This window comes from Palaemon carinicauda, chromosome 10, assembly GCF_036898095.1.
Source record: "Palaemon carinicauda isolate YSFRI2023 chromosome 10, ASM3689809v2, whole genome shotgun sequence".
In the NCBI taxonomy this organism is placed as follows: domain Eukaryota; kingdom Metazoa; phylum Arthropoda; class Malacostraca; order Decapoda; family Palaemonidae; genus Palaemon; species Palaemon carinicauda.
In genome coordinates this window covers 76,624,051-76,649,050 of record NC_090734.1, presented here as the reverse complement: position 1 = coordinate 76,649,050, position 25,000 = coordinate 76,624,051, and the positions used below count along the sequence as shown (strand labels likewise).

Genomic DNA, 25,000 nt, shown 5'->3' with positions numbered 1-25,000 from the left:
GAGATATAGAGAGATATTCAAAGAATCGAGGTGTTTTAAAATCAGCAATTAACTAAAGAATGACCTAATCGCTAACACAGAATAAAAAGGAAATAAATAACGCAGAAGCTAATCTCAGTATCTTATTAACTAGATGAGCTATCACATTTTAAATATTGCAAGATTTACATTTGAAAAGATGACCTTTGTATCTGCAGTGATACTTAATTATATCTAGCGCTGAAGATTATCCTTTTTTATTAGCATTATCATTTTGATGACATTTCCCTTTCCACTTTATACAAAATACAATGATTAACAGAATGGGATATGCACTTCATTTATGATTAAAGATTGCCATAATTTTCGCATAGTTATAAGATTACCTATTTCCCAGTTATCAAGGTCAATGAAAAAGAAATAATTCTGTGAATTGCCTCATTCTATAAACACTGAAAGCTTACTGCTATATAGAAGGACTTACCAACGACTCTGAGGCGAGCTTCTCTAACCGAGGTTTGGAAAAAGGGGGCTTCGCTCATCACTTCGCATCTGTAGATCCCTTCGGAATCCAGCGTCACTTCACTCAGAGTTACTACTTGCGCGTTGGAATGCTTTATCTGAAAAGAAGAGCGAAATAATATTATATTAAGTTAATCTTAGAAATAAAAATATAGGAGAGATTATTCGAGTGCCATATGTGGATGAGATCACGACGAGGGGTAGATGGAGATGGATTGTGCATGCTTTTCGTACTCCCCAAGAGAGATTAGTTCACCAAACGTTCAGCTGAGCTCCACAAGGCACTAGAAGAGTTGGAGGACCCAGACCTACATGGCTGAGGACTATGAAGCGTGAAGTAGTTGATGAATGGAGAAGTATTGAATTAAAAGCTCAAGATAGAGACGACTGGCGAAATCTAACCGAGGCCCTTTGCATCAATAGGCGTAGGAGGAGATGATGACGTTGATGATTAATAGAAATCCCCATGCATGATTGTTACCTAATTTCGCTACTCTTTCTCAGTGTTGCTACTATTTCCGATGTTCAAGAGCATGATGACTTTTATCACTGTTTTACGATTCCAGTCGCCGTCAACTATTTTTTTTTTTTTTTCCGAATAAGATTCAGAAGAAAATCATTACGATAAGAACTCTTAACTGCTCAAGGAGATACATACAATATCACAGTTACGAAATCAAAAAATGATTACTGTAAATATGATAATATCGCTCAAGTTAGAATAATATTTAAATCTCCCGTATCATATGCAACTCTTATTTTTGATGCAATTGTTCTAATGCATTTTGGGATTGTGTCTCAAGTTGGAGATGAGGTAGAGTTTATAAACATCTGGATAAGGACTACATAATTATATATGATATAAAACAGCGTATTCAAATATACCACCGTATTCCTCGCCCATTTTAGATTAGCAAGACGAAATGTGATATATATATATATATATATATATATATATATATATATATATATATTTATATATATATGTATGTATATATATACATATATATACATATATATATATATATATATATATATATATATATATATATATATATGGTGGTTTTTTTAGTTCCTCCCATTGAATATATTCTATACATATAAATAAAGGATTTCTTTCTTGAAGATGATTCTGTATTACTATATGCAGGATATACTTATGAAACTATGCTATAGAAAAATTAAATATTAGAATCTAAGTATGATCATTATACTATATTATGATATTTACACTTTCAAAGTTTATTCATTACCGGATGCTATTATATACATGCAGTATGATAATTTTTTCTCCTTTATTTTGCTTGTCATCCTTACCACCTTCAAGTATCAACAGTTATTATTATTATTATTATTATTATTATTATTATTATTATTATTATTATTATTATTATTATTATTATTATTATTACTAGCTAAGCTACAACCCTAGTTGGAAAATCAGGATGCATAAGCCCAAGGGCTCTAACAGGGCAAAATATCCAAGTGAGGAAAGGGAATGAGGAAACAAATAAACTACAAGAGTAGTAATGAAAAATTAAGATGAAATATCTCAAAAACAGTAGCAACATTAGAATAGATCTTTCATATAAAAACTATAAAACAATTTTGAAAAATAAGACGTTAAACTAATACTAACCACCATAAACTCAATGTTTTACAAACGGATCATCGCCACCCTCTACACGCAGGGCACAGAGAACAACCAGGTCTCCTTTTTTTTCCCCTTTTTTTCTTTTGGTCAGAGCCAGCATTCATTATGAATATTCATACTAATGAAAACTCTATTAAATACGAATGAGATATCTTTAATTGGTTTTGCTTGTCCAATTTTCAGCTGGTTCATTGAGTTTGCGTTGATCGCGTTTATTTTTTTTTTTTTTTCCTGTGCCAATTCCGCAGTTAATGAGTTATTTTTGTGAGCGCAGTCATGCAGAATCCATGAATGCTTAATTCTGAATAAATAGTCATTGTAATCAAATCTTTCCATCACAATCGGCATATATGTATGAATATAAAATGGTGATCAGGTAGAGCCATTTAGCTCCGTATACTACATGCCACACGTCACAAACGATTAATTATGATGCCAGTGATGAGGCTCTTTGTCACGGTTTTTTTAATGACTTCTCGATTTAATGGTTACTTATGAGATTTAAATCTCGCATTTGATTCTGGAGCATCGGAAAAAATAACAGAATTGTCCACTGAATTTTTCTGGGTAATTTTGAAATGTATAAGTATCAATCATGTATTATGACACTAATTATACAGTGGTATTATTCATATAGTGGTCACTAGCCCTCCTATTTGCTTTTTAACATTTTCCTCTTTATGTTTCTGCTTTGTTTATCCTGAAAGTTTAATGGTCCCTTGTGAATGGCAGAGGCAAGGGACAGTGGAATTGTCCTATAGCTAGCAGAGCAATGCCCTAGACATTGACCATACTGTATATACATATGATCAGCGCTTAAGCCCCTCTCCATTCAAGCTGGGACCAAGGAAGGCCAGGAAATGGATACTGATGACTCAGCAGATAGACTTATAGGCTCCCTCAAACCTCCTATCCTTAGCTCACAAGGATGGTGAGGTTGCAGGCACTAAAGAAACCAACGATTTTGACCAGGACCCGAACCTCAGTCCGGCAATTACCAGTCAGGGCGTACTACATCGGCCACCACAACAAAGAAAGAGGAAATATATTTGTCAACTCTCGAGGAATGATAATAAGCTAACTGGGAAGTCACTGAAATAGAGTTTGTCAGCTATATCCAGTTATAACAAGAACGCAAAACATTTGATTTTATAATGAAATCAGAATAGAGAATAATGGCTAGATATTGTAATTGAATTGTAATGTACATCAGTGAATTAGGTTTTTCTATGCAACCATAAATATTGCTTTTATAGGACAAATCATCATAGTTTAGGTAAAAATTATCTTTTATTATAAATATGTAAAGCCATTTTTTACTGTTTGATTAATACTCAAGGGCAGTCAGCTCCCACATACATACATACATACATACATACATCTTCATGTGTATATATGTAATGAAATATTTTAATAAATAGCAATCAATGGTGATTTTTATATGTATAAAACTGTGTATTTTATTTTTGCTAAAGCTGTAAATAAATATGGTGTTAGACCAAAACTCATTTTCAAAACCAAATTGATTCCCCTCAGACGAAATCATTTGTCAGCATGAACACTAATGTGACATTTGTTACGCCATAAGTACAATGAATTTCAGTTTCCCTTGATAATAATTTAAGACTATTTTATGCGTACGAGAGAGCAGGTAACGAATTACTTGTAATATGCAGACCTTAATACATTTTTACCTTTAAGAATTTTACACTACTTATGTCTCAGTTGCAGGTGTCTAGGGAATACAGCATTATATATTGCTTCCTCTACGGAAAACAAAACAATAATCTTATGAAATTAAAGACCCAAAAATACCCAAGAAATAAAATGTTGGGAATAATAGATAATTGCGCTTATATTCACGCGTTTTCTCATTCACTTCTTTTTTATGTTGTTATATTCATAAGGACAAGTTTCGGATGATAAACAATTCATTTATAGGGTATTCATATATGATATATATATATATATATATATATATATATATATATATATATGTATATATATATATATATTATATTATATCATATTATATATAGAATATACAGTGTGTATATATACACACATATATACAGTATATTATACAGTATATACAGTGCATACACACACACACACACACACACACACACACACATATATATATATATATATATATATATATATATATATATATGTGTGTATGTATATATATATATATATATATATATATATATATATGTATCTATATATATATATATAAACAAATGCCTCACACAAATCAAAAAGGACACTTACGGACGAACACAAAAGCATAAAAGGAGAGTTAAGTAAGAACAAAAAGCCTAAAGATAATACCCACCGCCACATTGACGCCGGCCATGTCATGATTAACCTTCTCTGGGTGATTGCCCACAATGTAGCTGTAGAATTGCTCGTCGTTGAGGTACCACCGAACAGAGTAATAATCTTGGGACTCCCACAAGCACTCCAATCTCGCTGGTTGACCAACTATGGCCGGATCAGGAACCCTCACCTCGCGCACTACAACTCCAGCGCCTGCAACTAATAGAATAAATTCTCGTTGATGTATCTATTATTCACTTTGGGTGTAAATATGGTTGTGTTTATCACTGTGAAAACACACTTATTTTGTTACGCAGATACTGATAAAGCTAGTAATGTACAAATAATGATGTAGAATAGATTTTTCTTTAACAAAATAAACATCTATAGATAACATTTAAAACAGGTTGAATGCATAACAAATTATCGTATAGGATTTGGTACATTAATAGAAAGAAGTAGAAACACTTTCACTAGCAAAGAAATAAATCAGTAATATAGAAAACAAATATGACATTGTCATCCTTTGGTAAATAAACTAAATGGTATTAAAGAAAACATAATACAGATAAGTGATAAATTTAATTACTAAATCTATAGTACTGAATTTCTGGGTTTCATGGAGGCGAAGGGCAGAAGGATGGAAGGCATGAAGGAAAAGGGTCTAAGAGAACAAGATGTACACGACAGAGGAAGATGGAGTAAACTGACTAGAAATAGCGACCCCATATAGAAATGGGAAGAGCTGAAGACAAAGAAGAAGATTGACAAAGGCATTAGGCTTTCATAAAATGAGTGAATTTCAGTGTCGAAAAGTCATCAAATCTTAATGGATACACACACCAAATTCTAACCATCTGAAGAGGACCACTTAATTCTCCTCAAGTTATATCGTGAACACTCACTCGCTGACTGACATTGGCAATAGTAAAACATCTTCACAGCTTTCTTGGCGTAGGTTACAAAATTAAGAAATATAAACATGATTCATCACTGTAAATATTACTAAGGTATTGTTCTATGTGTAAAAATAGTAATAACTTGAACAAAGTTGTAAATAAAATCAATAAAAGGACATGTTAAAACCTACTTGTCTATAATCCAGACTATAAAGCCCAAACTTCGAAATGTATGTTAAAAGTCTATCAATAATTTTAAATAAGCTTCCAGCTTAAAGATTTCACTACATATTCTTACCATCGTTTTACCCATTCACTCTTTTTATCACACTCCTTATTACACTCCACAAAGAACATTCTAGGTAGTATGTTGGCCAGGGCACCAGCCACCCGTTGAGATACTACCGCTATTTGGGTCCTTTGACTGACCAGATATTACTAGATTGGATTACTCTCTCTGGTTACGACTCATTTTCTTTGCCTACACATACACCGAATAGTCTGACTTATTCGTTCCACATTCTACTCTATCCTCATACACCTGACAACACTCAGATTACCAAACAATTCTTCGCTCAAGGGGTTAACTACTACAATGGGTACTTTCCTCCTGATATGAGTAGATTATACTCTCTAGATATAGTTAGCAACTCCTATAGGAGAACACTCCAAAAATTGTTCTCTAGTCTTGGGTACTGCCATAGCCTTTGTACCATGGCCTTCCACAGTCTTTGATTAAATTACTCTTGCTTAAGGGTACACTCGGGCACACTTTTTTATCTTATTTCTCTTCCTCTTGTATTTTTTTAAAAAGTTTATAGGTTATATGAAAGATCTAATTTAATGTTATTACTGCTCTTGAAATGTTTTATTTTGATTGTTTATTACTTCAATTGTCATTTTTTTATTTATTTCCTTGTTTCCTTTACTCACTGGGCTATCTAATCCTATTATCCCTTTGATTTATAGCATTTTGATTTTCCCCTTAGGGTTATAATAATAATAATAATAATAATAATAATAATAATAATAATATCTGCTTTATTACTACTGACTTCTGGCTATTTAAAAAGGGGGAAATAGGTCTCCAGACTTACATAGCTGTACCAATAAAAAAAACCACTCGGCATTAAGGCTAGCAGTCTTTTTCTGGTTTGTCTTGACTCCTACGGCAAAAATACACATGGAATGAGACCCTGGGAACTAGTGTTCCCATACCCTGAGGCCATACTCAACCCACTTCATAGGCAGCCACCTTTCATAAAGTTTGTAGCTAAAGTGGCTACCCAAAACAAAGAACCACCATCATCAATCATATAGCAGTAGGCCTACACATGTCTAGTTTCGAGAAAACCTGCCTATTTTAATCCTGTAGATAAACACATGGTTGGTCAGAGTAAAGTGTTACCATCTTGAATCCATGCACTGACACACTCGGCAGCCCCAGACAAATGGGGGCCAGCATCAGTCCTGTAGATGAACACACGGGTGGCAGAGATAGATGATCACCATCTTAAATGCTCCAGCTGTCCACTTGGCCTACCCAGACACACTATACTAAATCCTGGATCTGACTGTATGGCTAGCTCAGTCATAATGTCTGCTGTGCGAGAGTTCCCTTAGGTGATAACTGAGAGGCAAGGTGAATGCAACTAACTTTATTTCAATGGACCGTGAGTTTATATAAAAGCCATTTCGAGCAAGAACGTCACAAAAATTAAAATAAAATAATTCATATACAGGCAGGCTTGGACAGTTGTTGTTATCAGTGCGAGGGGAGAGCAATAAAAAAAAATATTGTTACAGTGTACGAGCGTGTTTAAAACACGTGCGGTACACTTCCCTCTTTTAGATGTTACTGAGGGAAGATCTCTCTCCCCTGCTGCCCTCCCCTCAAAGATGCTGACTCGTGACGAGAACTGTAATATGTAATGCATGCTTATCATTACAATTTTATTTTTCCTAATTACTGCTTAGAAGTTATTGTATTCATTTCACCTCCTAAAGCCAGCAGATGTTTTGATGTCCGATAATTGAAAATACGTTTTTCTATTGTTTGTAATATTTACTTTTTGCTATTTTTGGCCTTTCCAAAAAGGCCAATTCGGACTAATTTAGATAAAATTGTATTCTTTAATTATTAGTCTTTCTACCTTTACGATTTGAATCTTATATCACCCCTGTCATGGAAGAGCCTGTGTCTGACTGATTGTGGCGTGGCATGTAAACCCTTACAACATCCCTTACAACAATATAGATGGGTAGGTCTCCCCACACCCCCTGCTATCTATTGATTGTATTAATTAAGTCTACTTTTGCGTCGTATCTGTTTTCGCCCATTTCCTTAACTGATGTTTTCCAATCTTGAAATATCATATGATAGTCTAAGGTAAGCATTTTTTATTCTATGCCCTTTTCACCGACAATAAGTATCTATTTGAAAGTATTGTAAACTAAGTGCATTTTACGTTCATTCTAAGTCAGTGTTGAATGGGTGGGAGATTTATGTTCTCTAGTCTTCGGTAGGGCCATGGTCTTCCACTGCCTTGCTTGAGGGTACACTCAGGCACACTATTCTATCTGTTTCCTTATTTCCTTTCCTTACTGGGCTATTTTCCTTGTGGACAGCAATGATGATAATGATAAAAGATCAACAAATAAATAAACGTATATATCAATGCTATATCCAACTTTGTGAAACTAGATATAGTATTCGTTTTTTACTTTAATGAAAATATTGTATACTTGTGGGGTCTTCGTGTGTCTAAAGAAATTGAAAGATAAAATTGTCTGAACATCTGATATGTACAACTAACGTGTAAATGCTCTGCGACTGTAGCTAAAGTTTCCATTTTGTGTGTTCCTTATACATTATCCTTCAAATGCATTAATCCTGTCTTATGAATATATTAATCCGTTTTTATAAATACTTAGCACAATACATTTCTAAACTATTTATTACTCAGTAAATTCGTGCAAATTTGCTAATCTTGAATAAGCAAAAGCGTTACTGATACAAGCTCAAGTGTTTAAATTTTATGCTTCTTTTGCTGGGAAACGGGTTTTCCTCTTGTTTTTCTTTGATTTAATCTAACGGAAAAATACAGTATATATATTTTCTCTGGACGTACCTGATATCATATGTTGTAGGAAGAGCAGAATGAACAGCGCAGAATAGCCCCTAGAAAAAGATGAAATTCTCGAGAAGATCACTTTGATATATGGGAAGAGATGTAGCGACGGAAGATCGTCAAAGGAAGTCGGAGAGGAATAGCAACAGTTGATAGATTCCTGTGTCCTCTGCATCCTTATGGTTATTTCTATTGCCTGTAAAGAAGAAAGAAGAAGGAGCACGTAAGAGGGGTTATAATTTTTACTATTAGGAGACAGTAAAAGATCACTTAATCAGCCTAGTTAACAGAAAGAATGATGAGGAATGGGTAATTAAACAGACGGAGTCTCATACGCCAAGAACATCAGGGAACAAAACCAGACGAAATGCAAATTACACGCGGCAGTTTTCCACACTTTCGTGCAACTTAATTAGCAGCATTTCAATTTTAAATTGAAAATTTTGTATCCGATTAACTTGATATATTCTGCATTGGCCAAACTGATTATATTTGAATAGTTATGGACGTTAACAGCCTATTAAGCCACATTCTTTAAGGGAAAAACCTATTTCTTTCCAGTTGATACAGCTTGTCTGTCCTGAATACATCCCCTTGTACTATGGTCGTGTACTTTTACCTACTGTGAAGATTAGACATGCATGTCCTTTTACTGAGCCACAATAAAATTTAGCCTTCTGTACAATAGTGACATATGTCTTTACCTTTTATTTCTTGTGGTTGAGAACGTGCAGCATTAACCTTGTTTCAAGTCCTCAAGAAGAAGGTAATTGTTAACAATAATTTTCAGGAGGAATTAACTGCTCATAATGTGTATTTTACCACAGACCCATTATAAATTAGGTAAATGGGGCAGGGATACCCGTTAGGAATCCAGATTTATGAAGGCATCCATTTGATTCCTCTCCTTTTATAGCATCTGAGGTGTGCGGGTTGAGCATTGCTTAAGTATTGGGAGGGAAAAGAGGAGAATGGTTTGGTAAGTATTGAATTGTTGGTGGAAAGAGGTTATTGAGAACAGAGATCTTATATCAAGGAAGTGAAAGTGAATAAAGAAGAAAATATTTCTGTGTTAAGATAATAGTCACACTTCAGCCAGCTTGCTCATCTAAATTTGTTAGGGCTTTCTGTTCAGCATTCAAAGGCCCACCTCCAAAGTAGCTCAGCTCTGAATTCAACAATATGACCCACTACATTATCTCATTTTTAAGCAGGAGATTTTATACAATTGTTAATTTCTTTGAATTAAGATGTCTCAAAATATTTCCCTAATTGAAGATAGCTGTCTTTATATAGAAGTTCTTCCAATGTTCTCAGACCTTCAACGTTTCCTCCTCGTCCGCGTAATTTCAGCCGTAACTATTAACTCAATAAGAAAAAGATAGTAATGGCATAGTACCGTGAATGACGCCTTGGCTGATTACCTTGAAAAGGTTAATTGATAGATGCCGATTACATACAGTGTTTATATCCATCTAATATAAGAAGATCCATCGAAGTGGGTTGGGCTAAATCTCCATCCAATACACAAACGCCCATACACAATCGTGGCTTACTAAGCTGATCGATTTGATTATAAAGGGTTGGAGCAATATTAACCTTACAAATTGTTGTTTTTAATATCTAATGCTTCCTAATTTAGTCAGTTATTTATAATACATTTATAATCAAATCATTTACACCAACCAGCATAAAAATTTACTGTTGAGATAAACCCGTTTCCATACAGTTCTTAATTTGTATTTTGTTATTTTCTTATCAATTTCATCTATAACTATATAAATACATGTAAACTTAAATACATTTAGGACGTACACATATAATGTTGCTATTTTTTTTTATGTCTACTACTGCCAAGGCATCCAATAATAAACAGGAATTTACTAGTAAAAATACAAAAACATCAAACATGATTTTGGTGTTATGGGAGGAGATCTCATGATGAGTTATTGCAACAGAATGGTACCAATCCTATAAACACCGTTGCCCCATCAGCAAGAGAACCCACAACGCAGAACTCTTATTAATATTCCTGCCAGATACAGAAGAGCACCAATATAGCAGTAGGTAGTTTTGGAGAGTAAGACCTAAATTTGACCAGTATCATCATTATTGTATACTCCAGCCAAAACAAGATCATCATACTTAATTAGTTTGGTATCCATGTTACGGAATGGACTTTTTCTTCAAAAGAAGTGTTTGCCGATTGCTCATAAACAAATTGATTTACTAGGTTATATTGATATCTACACATCCAGAACCCCCTAATTGGATACCTTCAATTCAACAATATTCCTCAATATAATATATCACCCTACACATTGCTCAATATCCCTCAATATAATATATCACCCTACACATTGCTCAATATTCCTCAATATAATATATCACCCTACGCATTGCTCAATATCCCTCAATACAATATATCACCCTATACATTGCTCAATATTCTTCAATATAATATATCACCCTACGCATTGCTCAATATTCCTCAATATAATATATCACTCTACACATTGCTCCATATTCCTCAATATAATATATCACCCTACACATTGCTCAATATTCCTCAATATAATATATCACCCTATACGTTGCTCAATATTCCTCAATATAGTATATCACCCTACACATTGCTCAATATTCCTCAATATAATATATCACCCTACACATTGCTCAATATTCCTCAATATAATATATCACCCTACACATTGCTCAATATTCCTCAATATAATATATCACCCTACACATTGCTCAATATTCCTCAATATAATATATCACCCTACATATTGCTGGGTTATCCATTTTCAATTCGATTTGACAAGTTTCACTTCTTTAACAAAGCGCAAAGATTGAAGTTGCATTATACTACTCTATTCTACAAACATGAACAGGGAAATGTTTCTATAAGGACAATGCCTGAGACTTATCTTTCTACTTTTCTAGATCAAATGATTTGCCTAATGCACAAATAGCCTTGGACAAATAATGTTCCAAATGAACCTTTTCTAACTTTTCATAATTTCCGAGAGAGGAGCAAGCTTGTTTACTTATGGCAAGGGACTCTTCCTCACAAGCAAACACTTTATCCCAAGCACAATGAATAATATCTTAAGATTGCCAAAGGAATTTGTTTATACCGTAATGCAATCAAATTTTAAATACTTTTGTTCAGAACTCAATACATTTATGTATAAAATATGACAAATGAACCAGATGTATTTCAATCCCTTTCATAATGCCTTTTTAGTTATATATATTAGATCAAATTGGTTCTTTCTATTATATTAGCCCGGTAGTTTAATTTTCTCTACTGCTAATTTGAATATATTGTATATCAAATATACGTTGGATGGATAAGAATAATAAAAGAGAATATTGTCTTTTATAATATGTATATAATATACTGCAATATGCCAACAATTGCATTACGTGTATGTCATTGATTGCTATGTTGTTTTTATCAAATGATAGTTATTTGACGAAGGCTACAACAAAGAAGCAGATGTAACTTTATACACTTAATTATTTATTTTTTTCTAATTGTACATAGTAAATTGGGTTAATTTACTCAATTGCTTTGTTTTATGTTGTTATAGCGTTTTGATATCGTATGTTTGATTAAATGAATAAGCATTTATAGAAACTTATTTTTCCTTTCCCTATACTAATCCATCTCAATCCATCCGGTAATCTGATTTCACGCCAGATTAATCTGAAATACGAATTAAAACTAGCCAGATTAGCCGGATATTTCTGAATGAATTCTCTTTTTGCTTCCTTAACTATTCCCTTGAAGAAGGCAGAGCCAGAAATCGTATACTTTCAGGTGAGGTGGTTATGTTATAGCACGACCCACTGCAGTCACCTACCCATCAGGTGCAAATTTTCTACCTAGGCTGGATATGTCATCGGTTTTAATGGAATCAACTTGAATCAGGAGAACTTCAAAAGTTCAAAGTTGCAGCAAATGTTTTTATGTTAAGCAGGCTTACATATGTCTTTTTATAGTTTATATATGACATTTCTGTTTTGCTTTGTTACTGTTTTCAGAATGATTTATTGGTAATTTTTTCCTAATCATTTGTTTATTTCCTTATTTCCTTTCGTCGACGGGCTATTTTTCCCTGTTGTAGCCTTTGGGCTTATAGCATCTTGCTTTTCCAACTAGGGTTGTAGCTTGAATAGTAATGATAATAATCTGTCAAAGACGGTTGTCCAATCTATTAGTGTGGAGTACAAGGCCATGAAATATCTAGTAGAGGCAATATATTTGCCTAGCATTCGCATGGCAGCAGATCGATCCCAGCCTGGGGAGACCACTGCTCTGGTTGGTCACCACAGTGGAGGGTTGGACTTGCCTAACTAACATTCTGGTGAGTATCTATTCTGATAAAACTGGAACTGAAAACAGACACATTATTTAACCTTCACTCTGATTTGCTATCAAAAAGATATAGGGTTTTCAGACTTTCTTGTTTCTTATGGCTGAAAAGGACAACTGTCTTACCTGGTTTCAGTTTTGTTTTATAAGCATATATCTATGGACTTAATGCCAATTATTCTATTTCTATTATGAAAAATAAAAGGTGCTATATATTGGTAAAGTTGATATGGTTTTGAAAATTCTTGCACGTATGAATAATAGAGTTGCTCTGGAAAAACGGCCAACAAATATGGGAACTCAACGAAGAAGATAACAGGAAAGTCTTTTGTCTTACCTTTCTTTGGAAAATCATAGTGCATAACAATGATATTAAAACAACTAAAACAATAACGATCTTGATAATAGAATATTTCTAGATGTTATACAACTAAGGTCAACTGGTAAAAACATTACGAAAAGAGTTAAAGATAGGATAAATGTCATAAGAAGCGTTTACTTTATGGTCAGTGACATATATTTCCAACATTTACCCTTCGTCCACTAACGTACATCTTATTTTGTTTATTCACTTGTCTTATTATAACAAATAAAAGCCACACTAATCTCATCAATAAAACTCTGCAGCAAAGCATTGCTGATAATGTATTAAGTTTTATATATATATATATATATATATATATATATATATATATATATATATATATACATACATACATACATACATACATACATACATGTCTTTCAACTTTTATGAAAATATTGAAAAGATATAGAGTATTCTCCTTTTGCCTGACTTTCGTCTATTGCACAAGTGGGATAAGATATGTTTAGAAGAAGTGTACTTCCATTATTCAACGATACACATATGAGAATAAAATATGTGGAAGGTTGAATGTAGGAGAGATTGCTGGGTGGAAGGAATACTGACACATTCTATTGTCTATTAGTTTGTGACCTAAAGGAAATGACATTAGAGTAATCGGTTGCGACGCGGAAAAAATATAATTTCTGGTGGAATGGAGGCGAAGCAGAAGGAACAAAACGAATGTTATAAGAGAAAGATCCGCGGAGCAGCAACAGATATAAATACTGTAATTTATGGTAGAATGGAAATTGTAAACAAAAAAAAAGCTACCTGATGGATATTGTGACCAGGAACTAGCAAATAATTTTCTAGTATTCTTTAAAAACAAATTGAATATATAACCAGGTCATTTGTAAATATTCAACATCAGATTAATGATACATCAGATACAAAGATAAAATTAATGAGATTTAACAACATAACACAAGACGATATCACCATGATTATCAAGAGAGCAAAGAAAATCGACTGCGAAATGAGAGAACGAAACTTTTCCAGTCTAGCCGAAATAATTATGAGAAAATGGCTATAGTCACGCCGGTTCTGAAAAGTGCTCTGGACTTCCAGAAATTAGGCTCATATATACCTATTTCGAACCTATCTTTTGTTTCAAAAGGGCTACAATAAGTAATTCTTGAAAATTAGTCAGTCAATTAGAAGTAATAGAAGCTTTGCCAGACAACCAATCTGCTTACAGAAAACTATGTTTTATGGAGACAGCCATCTGTTCTGTTGTAAATGATATGCTAGAAATGATGGATGAAAATAAATGTGGTATTTTAGTATTACTGTATCTTAGTGCTGCTTTTGATACAGTTGTGCATGAACTGCTACTAAATGATCTACAGTCCATCGGCGTTGAAGATCAAGCTTTCGAATACATGAAAGACTATTTGGTTGGCATAAATTGCAGTGTGCAAATTGGAAACTCTTATTCATCATATGAACCTTTAAACAGGGGGGGTACCTCAGGGGAGTGTACTTGGCCCAATCTTATTCTGCATCTATACTATTAGTCTATCGAAAATACTACAAAGGCATGGTGTGAAGTTCAAACTATTTGCAGATGACACACAATTCTACTTTTCCTTAACCCTGGACAGGTAGCATGGTGTCATATCTGCACCACGCTTCTACACAAAACTCGTTTTTTTGTTCCTATGCAGCGACGCCTCGCATGACCTCGCTTCTTTTCCAGGGAGTCAGTCATTCACAAGCTTTAGTGGAAGCAACACGTGTGTCACCTCTGCTCTGCCGCGTTCATCGGATATGGCCCTCCAAAGTTGAAATTGGTGCATATCTGACACCACGTTACCGTAAAGAGGGTAAGTTACATAATCGCAAAAGTTTTGAATTTTACATTACTGCTTTATTACTTATTACTTTATTGCTTATTACAAATTATGAGTGTATTAGTGTATTATGTTAGTACCCATACCAATCGCCATATTGGATCTTAGTGCAGCAAATATGGGATTTTGAGGCTAATTTCTGATTATGGATTTTTTCCTATTTTCAGATATCGCCATGGCTAAGAGAGACCTGACGGAGAAAGAATTTTTGCAGATTCTTTTCGTGAGTAGCGATGAAGAAGAACCTTCTACATCGACGTTTGAAGCAGACAGTGTCCTTGACGACCTTCACAATGCTGTAACTTGGCAGGAGGAGGAGGAAGAGGCCCAACTTTTGTTCTGCCCTGACCTGCAGCAGGAAGACACAGAGGTGGCCCGTAAGTATCTTCTATGGTGTTCTCAATATTGTAGTGAATAATTCATTCTACATCCACCAAAACTTACCTAGTAACAAGTTATACAACATGAGGCAATTTTATGTAGATTTGGCCATGGAACTCGCCCATGATTGGGCACTTAGTCGACTTGGGCAAAAGAGGTACCTCCCAAGGGACGGGACTTACCTCATTTGCTCTGTTTTTGAGATAAAAGAGCCCGAAGACGAAGCCCTAGACGCTCAAAAAAGAAGTGAGAAGCGCCACAGATGCCCTCTCTGCCCTTCGACTTCTAATGCCAGGACCAAGCTTCTGTGTTCGAAGTGCCATAAGCCTGCATGTAACTCGCATGTCAACACGTCTGCGACCAGTGCCATCGCACATGGTAAGTTTCACGAATTAATTTTTTTGACCAGTTTATACTTACTAAATATAATATTTAACATTTTGCCCTCATCTAGGGTCATTGTAGATTACTTTGGCAAAATTTCATGCATATACATCATTTATTAGTACTCTAAATTTGCCTTTCATTTACGTAAATCTCGTGCTGTAGGGGTTACATTGAAACTAAGCCCTTCTTTTCCTGTTTATAGTTACAAAATATATTTTTTTATTGTTATTCCATCATCTAGGATCATTGTAGATGACTTTTGGAAAATTTCATCCAGATCCAATAAGTATTATCACAATAAATATAGCCTTCCTTTCACACCAAAAATTTTAGTGATTTTGTGTATAAAAAAATTAACAGCTTTTTCTTTTGTTTACAGATTTTGCAGTTTTGCTCCAATCATCGTTGTTTTTACATCAATCAACTGAGAACCTCTTCTACTTTTACGAAAATACTCAGTATTAGTGAAGTTCATTATTTTCAAGTGTACAGTGCCTGTTATTTGAACAAATTTATATTTGTATACTTATTTTCATAATTTTGTAAGTGAAGTGTTATTTCTATATTCAGGAATTTTTTCTTTTTCACCAATAGAAAGTAAAGTCTTTAAATTAGTAAACTAAAAAAAAGAAAAAAGGGTCATAATGGTAAGTAGATACAAGCGCCCAAAGTGAACGTAACACATATGACACCACGCTTCCTATAGCGGGATAGTTTATCCACGCTACCTGTCCAGAGTATGATATAGACGACACTACTGAAACTCTAAACTGAATCCTTGATAGTGTTGAAAAATGGATGACAATAAACAACTAAAATTAAATGAGAACAAAACTTAATTCATGGTGGTGGGTAAGAGAAACAGTGTGAGAAGCTTGGGTGATATTCAAATAAACAAAAATAATGACTCAATGCCGATATCTACTAAAGATCGAGATCTAGGTGTATTTATTGACTGTGGCCTGTCTCTAAATGCCCAAAGAAATAATGTAGTAAAAACTGCTGGCTGTCATCTAAGAAATATTGCTTTTATGAAAAAAAAAGTACCTGGATGAATATTCTGTAAAGAAACTTGTGATAAACTGTGTAATTGCCAGAATTGACTACTGTAACTCCATCTACTATAATCTACCAAAAGTACAACTTAAGAAATTACAAAACAAACAGAGGAGCAAGACTGATAGAAGGTGCCCAACCCAGTGAAAGGATCACTCCTATACTAATTTATCTATATTGGCTGCCGATTGAAGCAAGAATTGCGTTTAAAATGTGTACAATAACCCACCAAGCTATCAGAACCGGTCGTTCAAAATATATAAAAGAATTGCTACATATTGCACGCCAACACATCGTCCTAACAGGAAAATAGTTACTGATGGTTTCAAACTATTAGAATCTAGATACATGTCTACTGTAGGCTCTAGAGCCTTTAAACATGCGGCCCCGAGTCTATACAATAAGCTCCTACGAGACATCGGAATAATTGAAAATATTAAGGCTTTCAAGGAGAAACTCAAGGCATTTTTATTCTGCGAGTGTTTCGATAGTGATGATCTAATAGTAAGCGTACAATACGTATTGTGAAATGTTAAATGCTCCAGAATGAACATCATAAAAACGACCGCGGAGGTTCTGTAGAGAGTAGGGTTCCCCAGGTAAAAAAATATTGAAAAAAAAAAATGCCGTAGAATTGGGAAGGAAGAATGAAAGAATACTGAAGACTAAAACTATCTTCAGGAAGAAGGCACTCAGAAAGATAGGAAGAAAAGTAAGAATGTTAAAAAATAATATCATATGTAGTGACAGAAGTACCAGAGACCAAAGGTATGCTGGTAAGATCTGACCTAAGTCTCATGTTGGCCTTAAGGTTGTCAAGGGAAGACAGTCTGGTGGACTGAAACCAAGAATAAGAAGTAACCAGAGGGAATTCGGCCGGACAAAGATTGGAGTTGCTAAACACAATTTTTGAAAAGAAGAGACGTTAATATTATACAAGAGTAGAAAAATAGTTGATTGAACTTTTATAAACAATGGGTGCAGTTACTTACCACAATATAAACTTGCTTAATAATGAAGGATTAAAATGTAAACCAAGAGAGTAAAAACTACAAGAAAGTGGTCACTGAAAAGTAATGAAGTAGAAAAGAATTATCAAAGAAAATGTCTGCTAATATAGAATTATAAAGTGATAACGTAACAAAATTGAATGTAAGCAGTAGGAAGTATAACATAAGGAAAGCGATATAAAGAAAGAGACGGATGGTATTCGAATAATGATGCACAAAGGACAGTAGACGGGAAGAAGAGAATTTTCAAACTCTAGGAAAGGTCAGGCAGGTCTCAAAGGTCTGTAACAAGTGCAAAGGAAAAGATTTGGAAGAAATTAAAGTAAAACTTCTGCACAGCAAAAGGAAAAGACTGAATATTTAACATTGCAAAGTGCCTGTTGAAAAATAGAAAAGGTTTAAGAGAGACAAAGCTTATAAAAGCTGAAATGAAAAATTTAAGCAGCAAAGAAATATATTGAAATGATTAAAGTCGTATTTTTTTTTGAATTACAGAAACGAATGCAAACTGGGTAATACTGGCATGAAAAAGGAGAGATGAGGATGAAAAAAGCTTTAAGGCCATCCAGAATAATAAGTGATTTATTAATACCCAGAGTAAGAGCCAATAAACAATAAGCTTACCAGAATATATAAAGGTTTTATAAAGGAAATGCCAAGACCACAAAAGTAATGGAAGTGTGAGATGATAATAGTGCATAACGGAAGAGGAAAAATGTCATAATGTAAAAATTACAGATGAATCGGGCTCCTTTGACCTATGAAAATATCACCGCCATCTGCTGGCTGAAAGGCGGGAAGAAAATTCAATTAAATCATAGTCAGTTTGGATTTACGCTGAAGAGGTCAATGACAGAAACAATTTCAATGATAAACAACTACATAATTGACACTATGTCAGATTTTGTAGACCTTAAAAACTATTTAACAGATTGCCAAGACTAGAAATCAAGTGGTTCCCGGTAAGTTTCAATACAGGGTACCACCCGCCTGTTGAGATACTACCACTAGAGAGTTATTGGGTCCTTTGGCTGGCCAGACAGTACTACATTGGATCTCTCTCTCTCTCTCTCTCTCTCTCTCTCTCTCTCTCTCTCTCTCTCTCTCTCTCTTTACAGATCAATTTTTCTTTGCCTACACATACACCGAATTGTCTAGCTTATTCTTTACGCCTCTCCTTTGTACTCATACGCCTGACAACACTGACATTTTTAAAAATTCTTCTTCGCCCAAAGGGTTAACTACTGCATTGTAACTGTTCAGTGGCTACTTTCCTTTCGGTAAGGGTAAAAGAGACTCTTCAACTATGATAAGTAGCTCTTCTAGAAGAAGGACACTCCAAAATCAAACCATTGTCCTCTAGTCTTGGGTAGTGCCATTGCTTCTATGCCATGATCTTCCACTGTCTTGGGTTAGAGTTCTCTTACTTGAGGGTACACTCGGTTACACTACCCTATCTTATTTTTCTTCCCCCTGTGTTATTTGACTTTTCATAGTTTATATATGAAGGATCCAATTTAATGTTGTTGCTGTTCTTAAAATATTTTATTTTGATTTTGTCATTACTTCCCTTGTAGTTTATGTCCTAGTTTCTTTTCCTCACTGGGCTATTTTTCTTTATTGGAGCCCTTGGGCTTAAAGCATCTTGCTTTTCTAACTAGGGTTGTAGCTCAGCAAGTGATAATAATAATAATAATAATAAGAGGTGATATTACTGGTAATACGAATCATTTAGCCTCTGGGTCACCAGCGGCCCCTCTGTGTGTGTTATATATATATATATATATATATATATATATATATATATATATATATATATATATATATATATATATATATGTATATATATTTATATATATATATATATATATGTGTATATATTCATATAGATATATATATATATATATATATATATATATATATATATATGTATATATATACATGTATATATCTACATATATATATATATGTATATATATATATATATATATATATATATATATATATGCTCCTTTCTAATGGGGGTTAGTTTAACATGGTGAAAGAGTTTGCGTATCACCATTGTGACGGGCCGAGAGAAGGTTGTGAACTCAAAGGCAGTGTGAAAGTAACTGAGTTGATTTATTATAGAACACTCTCCTTTATATACAAAACCTCAAGGCAACGGGAAATTACATGTTCGAGAAACAGACACTGTTACATAGGAGAAACGCAGACATGTTTATTCTGGTTCTTTTTAGTGCGAGGGAAGAGCGAAAATACAAGCATAATATATACAAAATGAATTATGTACGATTGTGTGACACTCGGTTGGTACACCATGATCAGCAAAGCTGTACTAGTCACGGCAACCCATACCAGGTTGGTTTGTTGTGAACGATCAGACGAAAATCTCATACCATCACCAAACCGCACTGGCCAGCATGGTGATGAAAACTGACCAAACCCCAGACGTGAATTGACATCTCTGATGCTTTTGTCTTGCAGTGAACCAGAAACAGTTGCATTTGATGTTGTCGCTATATATATATATATATATATATATATATATATATATATATATATACATATATATATATATATATATATATATATATATATGTATGCGTGTGCGTGTGTATGTGTGTATGTGTAAGCCCATATAGGTTCAATGACTAACCTCAGAATCTAGTCTTCATTTTTGCAAGCTCGTTAATTATGGCCCCCAGCAATGAAACCTCGGAAGGCATTAAAGCTGTTTACCCAGGAACTAATATTGCATGGAATTTTGAAAAATGTGCAGCCACCACGTCCATGCAATAATATCAGCTGTCCTAAAGAATCGATTGGTTTTGAAAAATGGTGTCTCATTTCAGTAATTATTCGATTATATTCCAGTCATAACCGGTCAAGAAAGGAGAGCGCTGTTGCAATCTGTGAATTATTTGATTTGTTTATAAAAGTATAAAAATCGTGTGGTATATTTCGGCCATTAGCTTCTGTTACCTTCAGTCTTTCGTCAATTTCATCTGTCAATTCTGAATAACAGATCCATTAAAGAACGGTCGTTGAATTAGGAACACTTAATAGACTCAATTCTCTCTCTCTCTCTCTCTCTCTCTCTCTCTCTCTCTCTCTCTCTCTCTCTCTCCAAGTCTCTGTCTCCTCACAACAAAGTGGCAATTTAAAATTCAATCATGTAGCCCGGATAGTAACCGAAGTATTGAAGCAGGATTCTGCCGGATTCATTAGAATTAATCCGGAATGCCAAACGTATACCGAGATACCACTCGAAGTTTGGCGGTAAAAATAAGGGAAAAAATTCAGAGGAAAAAATAAGAAATGAAAGCAAGGAACTAATCGAGGGTATAAAATAGAACGCTTGGGACCAAAGTTGAAAAGTCCATTAATTTTTATTTGGTTTGGTTTTTGTTGCGGTTGTAAATGAAAAAATAAATTCTAATTTCTAGTTTTAGGCTTAATTAACAATACAAATTTCTTGACAAGAATTAACAAGGAAGTGAAACGTTATTAACAGATTCAGGATAACGGCAATGAAATTATGAATTGTTTCGGGAACCCGTTTTTCATAATAGAATTAATTTTTTTGCTGTTTTAAGACATCACTGGTAGGATTAATGACTATCGGTATCTATTTTTTTACAGTTTTGGCTAATCTCTATATATATATATATATATATATATATATATATATATATATATATATATATATATATATATATATTCAAATAAGCCATATATATTTTTGATATATTAATGTCTGGATTCTCTTAACGACCTCGAGATCAGAGCCCCAGGCGAAATCGCACAAAGACAAGAGCTTGGCTCCGGCCGGGAATCAAACCCTGGTCGGCAAGCTTATATAGACAGTGACTAACCCATTCGGCCAAGCTCTTGTCTTTGTGTGATTTCGCCTGGGGCTCTGATCCCGAGGTCGTTAAGAGAATCCAGACATTAATATATCAAAAATATATATGGCTTATTTGAATATGAAAAACACGTAAAAATGTGCAAAATTTATCATATATATATATATATATATATATATATATATATATATATATATATACATATATATACATATATATATATATATATAAATATATATATATATATATATATATATATATATATTTATATATATACTTATATATAGCCTATATATATATATATATATATATATATATATATATATATATATATATATAATATAATATATATATATATATATATATATATATATATAATATATATATATATATATATATATATATATATATGCACGGGCACACACACATAAATCTGTATATATATATATATATATATATATATATATATATATATATATATATATATTGCCTTTTAACCTGGAAGGTGGTTGTATTGTTCACTTTTTTGCTACCACAACAAGCTCTCCGGGATGAAGTTTCTAGTAAAGAGATATGATTTTTCTTTCTTGCTCACACTTGTTGGCAAACATTCTAGGATCGAACGTGACCCTAGAAAATCGAAGACTGAGCATTTATTTATATTGCTTGGTTCTGGTGGCCCCATCCAACCTCGAGCTCACTCGGGTGGTTAGTTGGTGTTTCGGCGGACTTTTTTAATCTTGAGTGGGGATCAATGAACCTTGGGTTTACAGAAAGAAAGTTACCTACGTATTCTACTAAGCTATAGTAACACACACACACACAGATATATATATAAATATATATATATATATATATATATATATATATATATATATATATATATATATATATATATATATAGATAGATAGATAGATAGATAGATAGATAGATAGATAGATATATATAAATATATATATATATATATATATATATATATATATATATATATATATATATATATATATATATATATATATATATATGTATATATATTGGAATAACTATACTCAGCTTAGAGCTTTTGCTCAGAAAGATTATGCTTCAACTGTAAAAGAATATAATTTAACCATAAAAGAAAACCTTTCTGGTACAACCCAGGCACAAAATTGCTGGACTACCCTTAAATCTGCACTCTTTGGTGTAGACGCAACAGTTCCTGCTTTACTTAAACCAGATGACTCTGTCGCTCACTGTCCAAAGGAAAAGTCAACCCTTTTGGCTGATGTGTTTGCCAGTAAACAGAATAATGAGAAACTTGATCTTACTCATTCTTGTTTTCCTGAGGCTAGACTAAGTAGTTTAACTTTTCGATCTCTTGAAATCAAAGCACTCTTGATGGACTTTTATGCTTATGGAGGTATAGATCCAAATGGTATTTTTCCTTTGTTTTCATAAAGACCGCGGATCTCTTAACTCCAAAGTAATCAATTATTTTGCGCAAGTTAGCAAGAAGAGGAGCTTTTAGCTCTTGTTGGAAAATGGGCTGTGTTACTCCACTATGTAAATGTGTTTGTGGTAGCTCAATCCCAACTGATTATCGCCCATTTTCAATAATTCCCATATTATCTAAAGTTCTAGAACGTGTTTTGGGAAAACGACTTAGTAGGTTTGTTGAAGGTGATCATCTGTTCCCTAGTTGGCAATTTGAATTTTGTAAACGCCTTGGAGTATGTGGTGCCCTTCTTACAATCTCTAATGCTGTACAGAAATCTCTTGATTGTGGTCAAGAAGTTCGTATGATTGGCCTTGGTTTTAGTGCTGCCTTTGACCATGATAATCACGAGGCCCTTGTTTTCAAACTCAAACACTTGGGAGTGGGTGGTTCGTTTCTTAGCATTGTTATTGATTTTTTAAGTAATAGATCGCAAAGAGTTGTTGTTGATGGGCACCATTGGGAGTATAGGAATGTGATATCTGGTGTTCCACAGGGTAGTGTTCTTGATCCATTACTTTTCATACTATATACACACAAGATGTGGTTTGGCCTAGAAAACAAGCGTGTTGCATATGCAGATGATGCTAAACTCTTTGCATCAATTCCATCTCCTGAATATAGGTTTGTGGTTGCTGAATCCCTTTAGAGAGGTCTCTCTAAAATTAGAGCATGGTGCAAATTATGGTGCATGAAGTTAAATCCTAACAAAACTTAAAGTATGATTGTAAGTAAATCAAGGAAAGAAGCTTCTCAACATCCAGATCCCAACATTGATATTTCTTTGACTCTGTATGACTCTTTTAAAATTTTAGGTGTGTTTCTCGACAGCAAATTTACTTTGGAGAAACACATTAGGTCTATGTCTTCTTTAATTACACAAAAAAATGGGCTTATTGAGAAAGTCTTTTAAGATTTTCGGTGATCAATCTATTCTAAAGAAGTGCTTTAATTCTTTCATTCTACCTTGCTTCAAGTATTGTTCTCCTGTCTGGTCTTCAGCTGCTGATTCTCCTCTTAATTTGTTGGACAGGAACTTACGGTCTATTAAATTTCTTATTCAGGATCTGGATATTAATCTAAGGCACCGTCGTTCAATTAGTTCGTTATGCATGTTGCATAAGATTTTTTCATAATTCTGATCATCCTATACATTCAGGTTTCCTCGGACAGTTCCATCATGTTCGTAATACTAGACATTTAGTTAATTCTATTACTCAGGCCTTCTCCATCATGAGGCTCAATACTACACAGTATTCTAGAAGTTTTATTCCAGTTGTGAACAAGATGTGGAATGATCTTCCTAACCGGGTAGTTGATACGGTAGAACTTCAAAAGTTCAAACTTGCAGCAGACATTTTCCTGTTAAACAAGCTGACATAAGTCTTTTCATAATTCATGTATGAAATATCTGGTTTGATGTCGTTACTGTTTTTAGAATAGTTTATTAATTGGTAATTATTTTTCATATCGTTTATTTTATTTTCTTACTTACTTTCCTCACTGGGCTATTTTTCCCTTTTGGAGCCCCTGGGCTAGCACCTAGTTTTTCGAACTAGAGTTGTAACTTAGCCAATAATAATCATAATAATGATAATGATATATATGTATATATATATATATATATATATATATATATATATATATATATATATATGTATATATATATATATATAAATATATATATATATACATATATATATATATATAT

The 25,000-nt window shown here is 33.6% G+C and overlaps 1 protein-coding gene across 1 annotated transcript in view; it reads right to left on the bottom strand.

Moving 5' to 3' along the window:
• LOC137648653 (uncharacterized) overlaps positions 1 to 25,000 on the bottom strand; it is a 274,640-nt gene that overhangs the window by 27,048 nt on the left and 222,592 nt on the right. Inside the window, exons 2-4 of the mRNA XM_068381657.1 lie at positions 8,508 to 8,703; positions 4,494 to 4,696; positions 464 to 599 (exon numbers count right to left, since the gene is read on the bottom strand). Coding sequence (XP_068237758.1) covers positions 464 to 599; positions 4,494 to 4,696; positions 8,508 to 8,682 — 514 coding nt within the window. The 5' untranslated portion in view covers positions 8,683 to 8,703. The remainder of the gene's footprint in view (positions 1 to 463; positions 600 to 4,493; positions 4,697 to 8,507; positions 8,704 to 25,000) is intronic.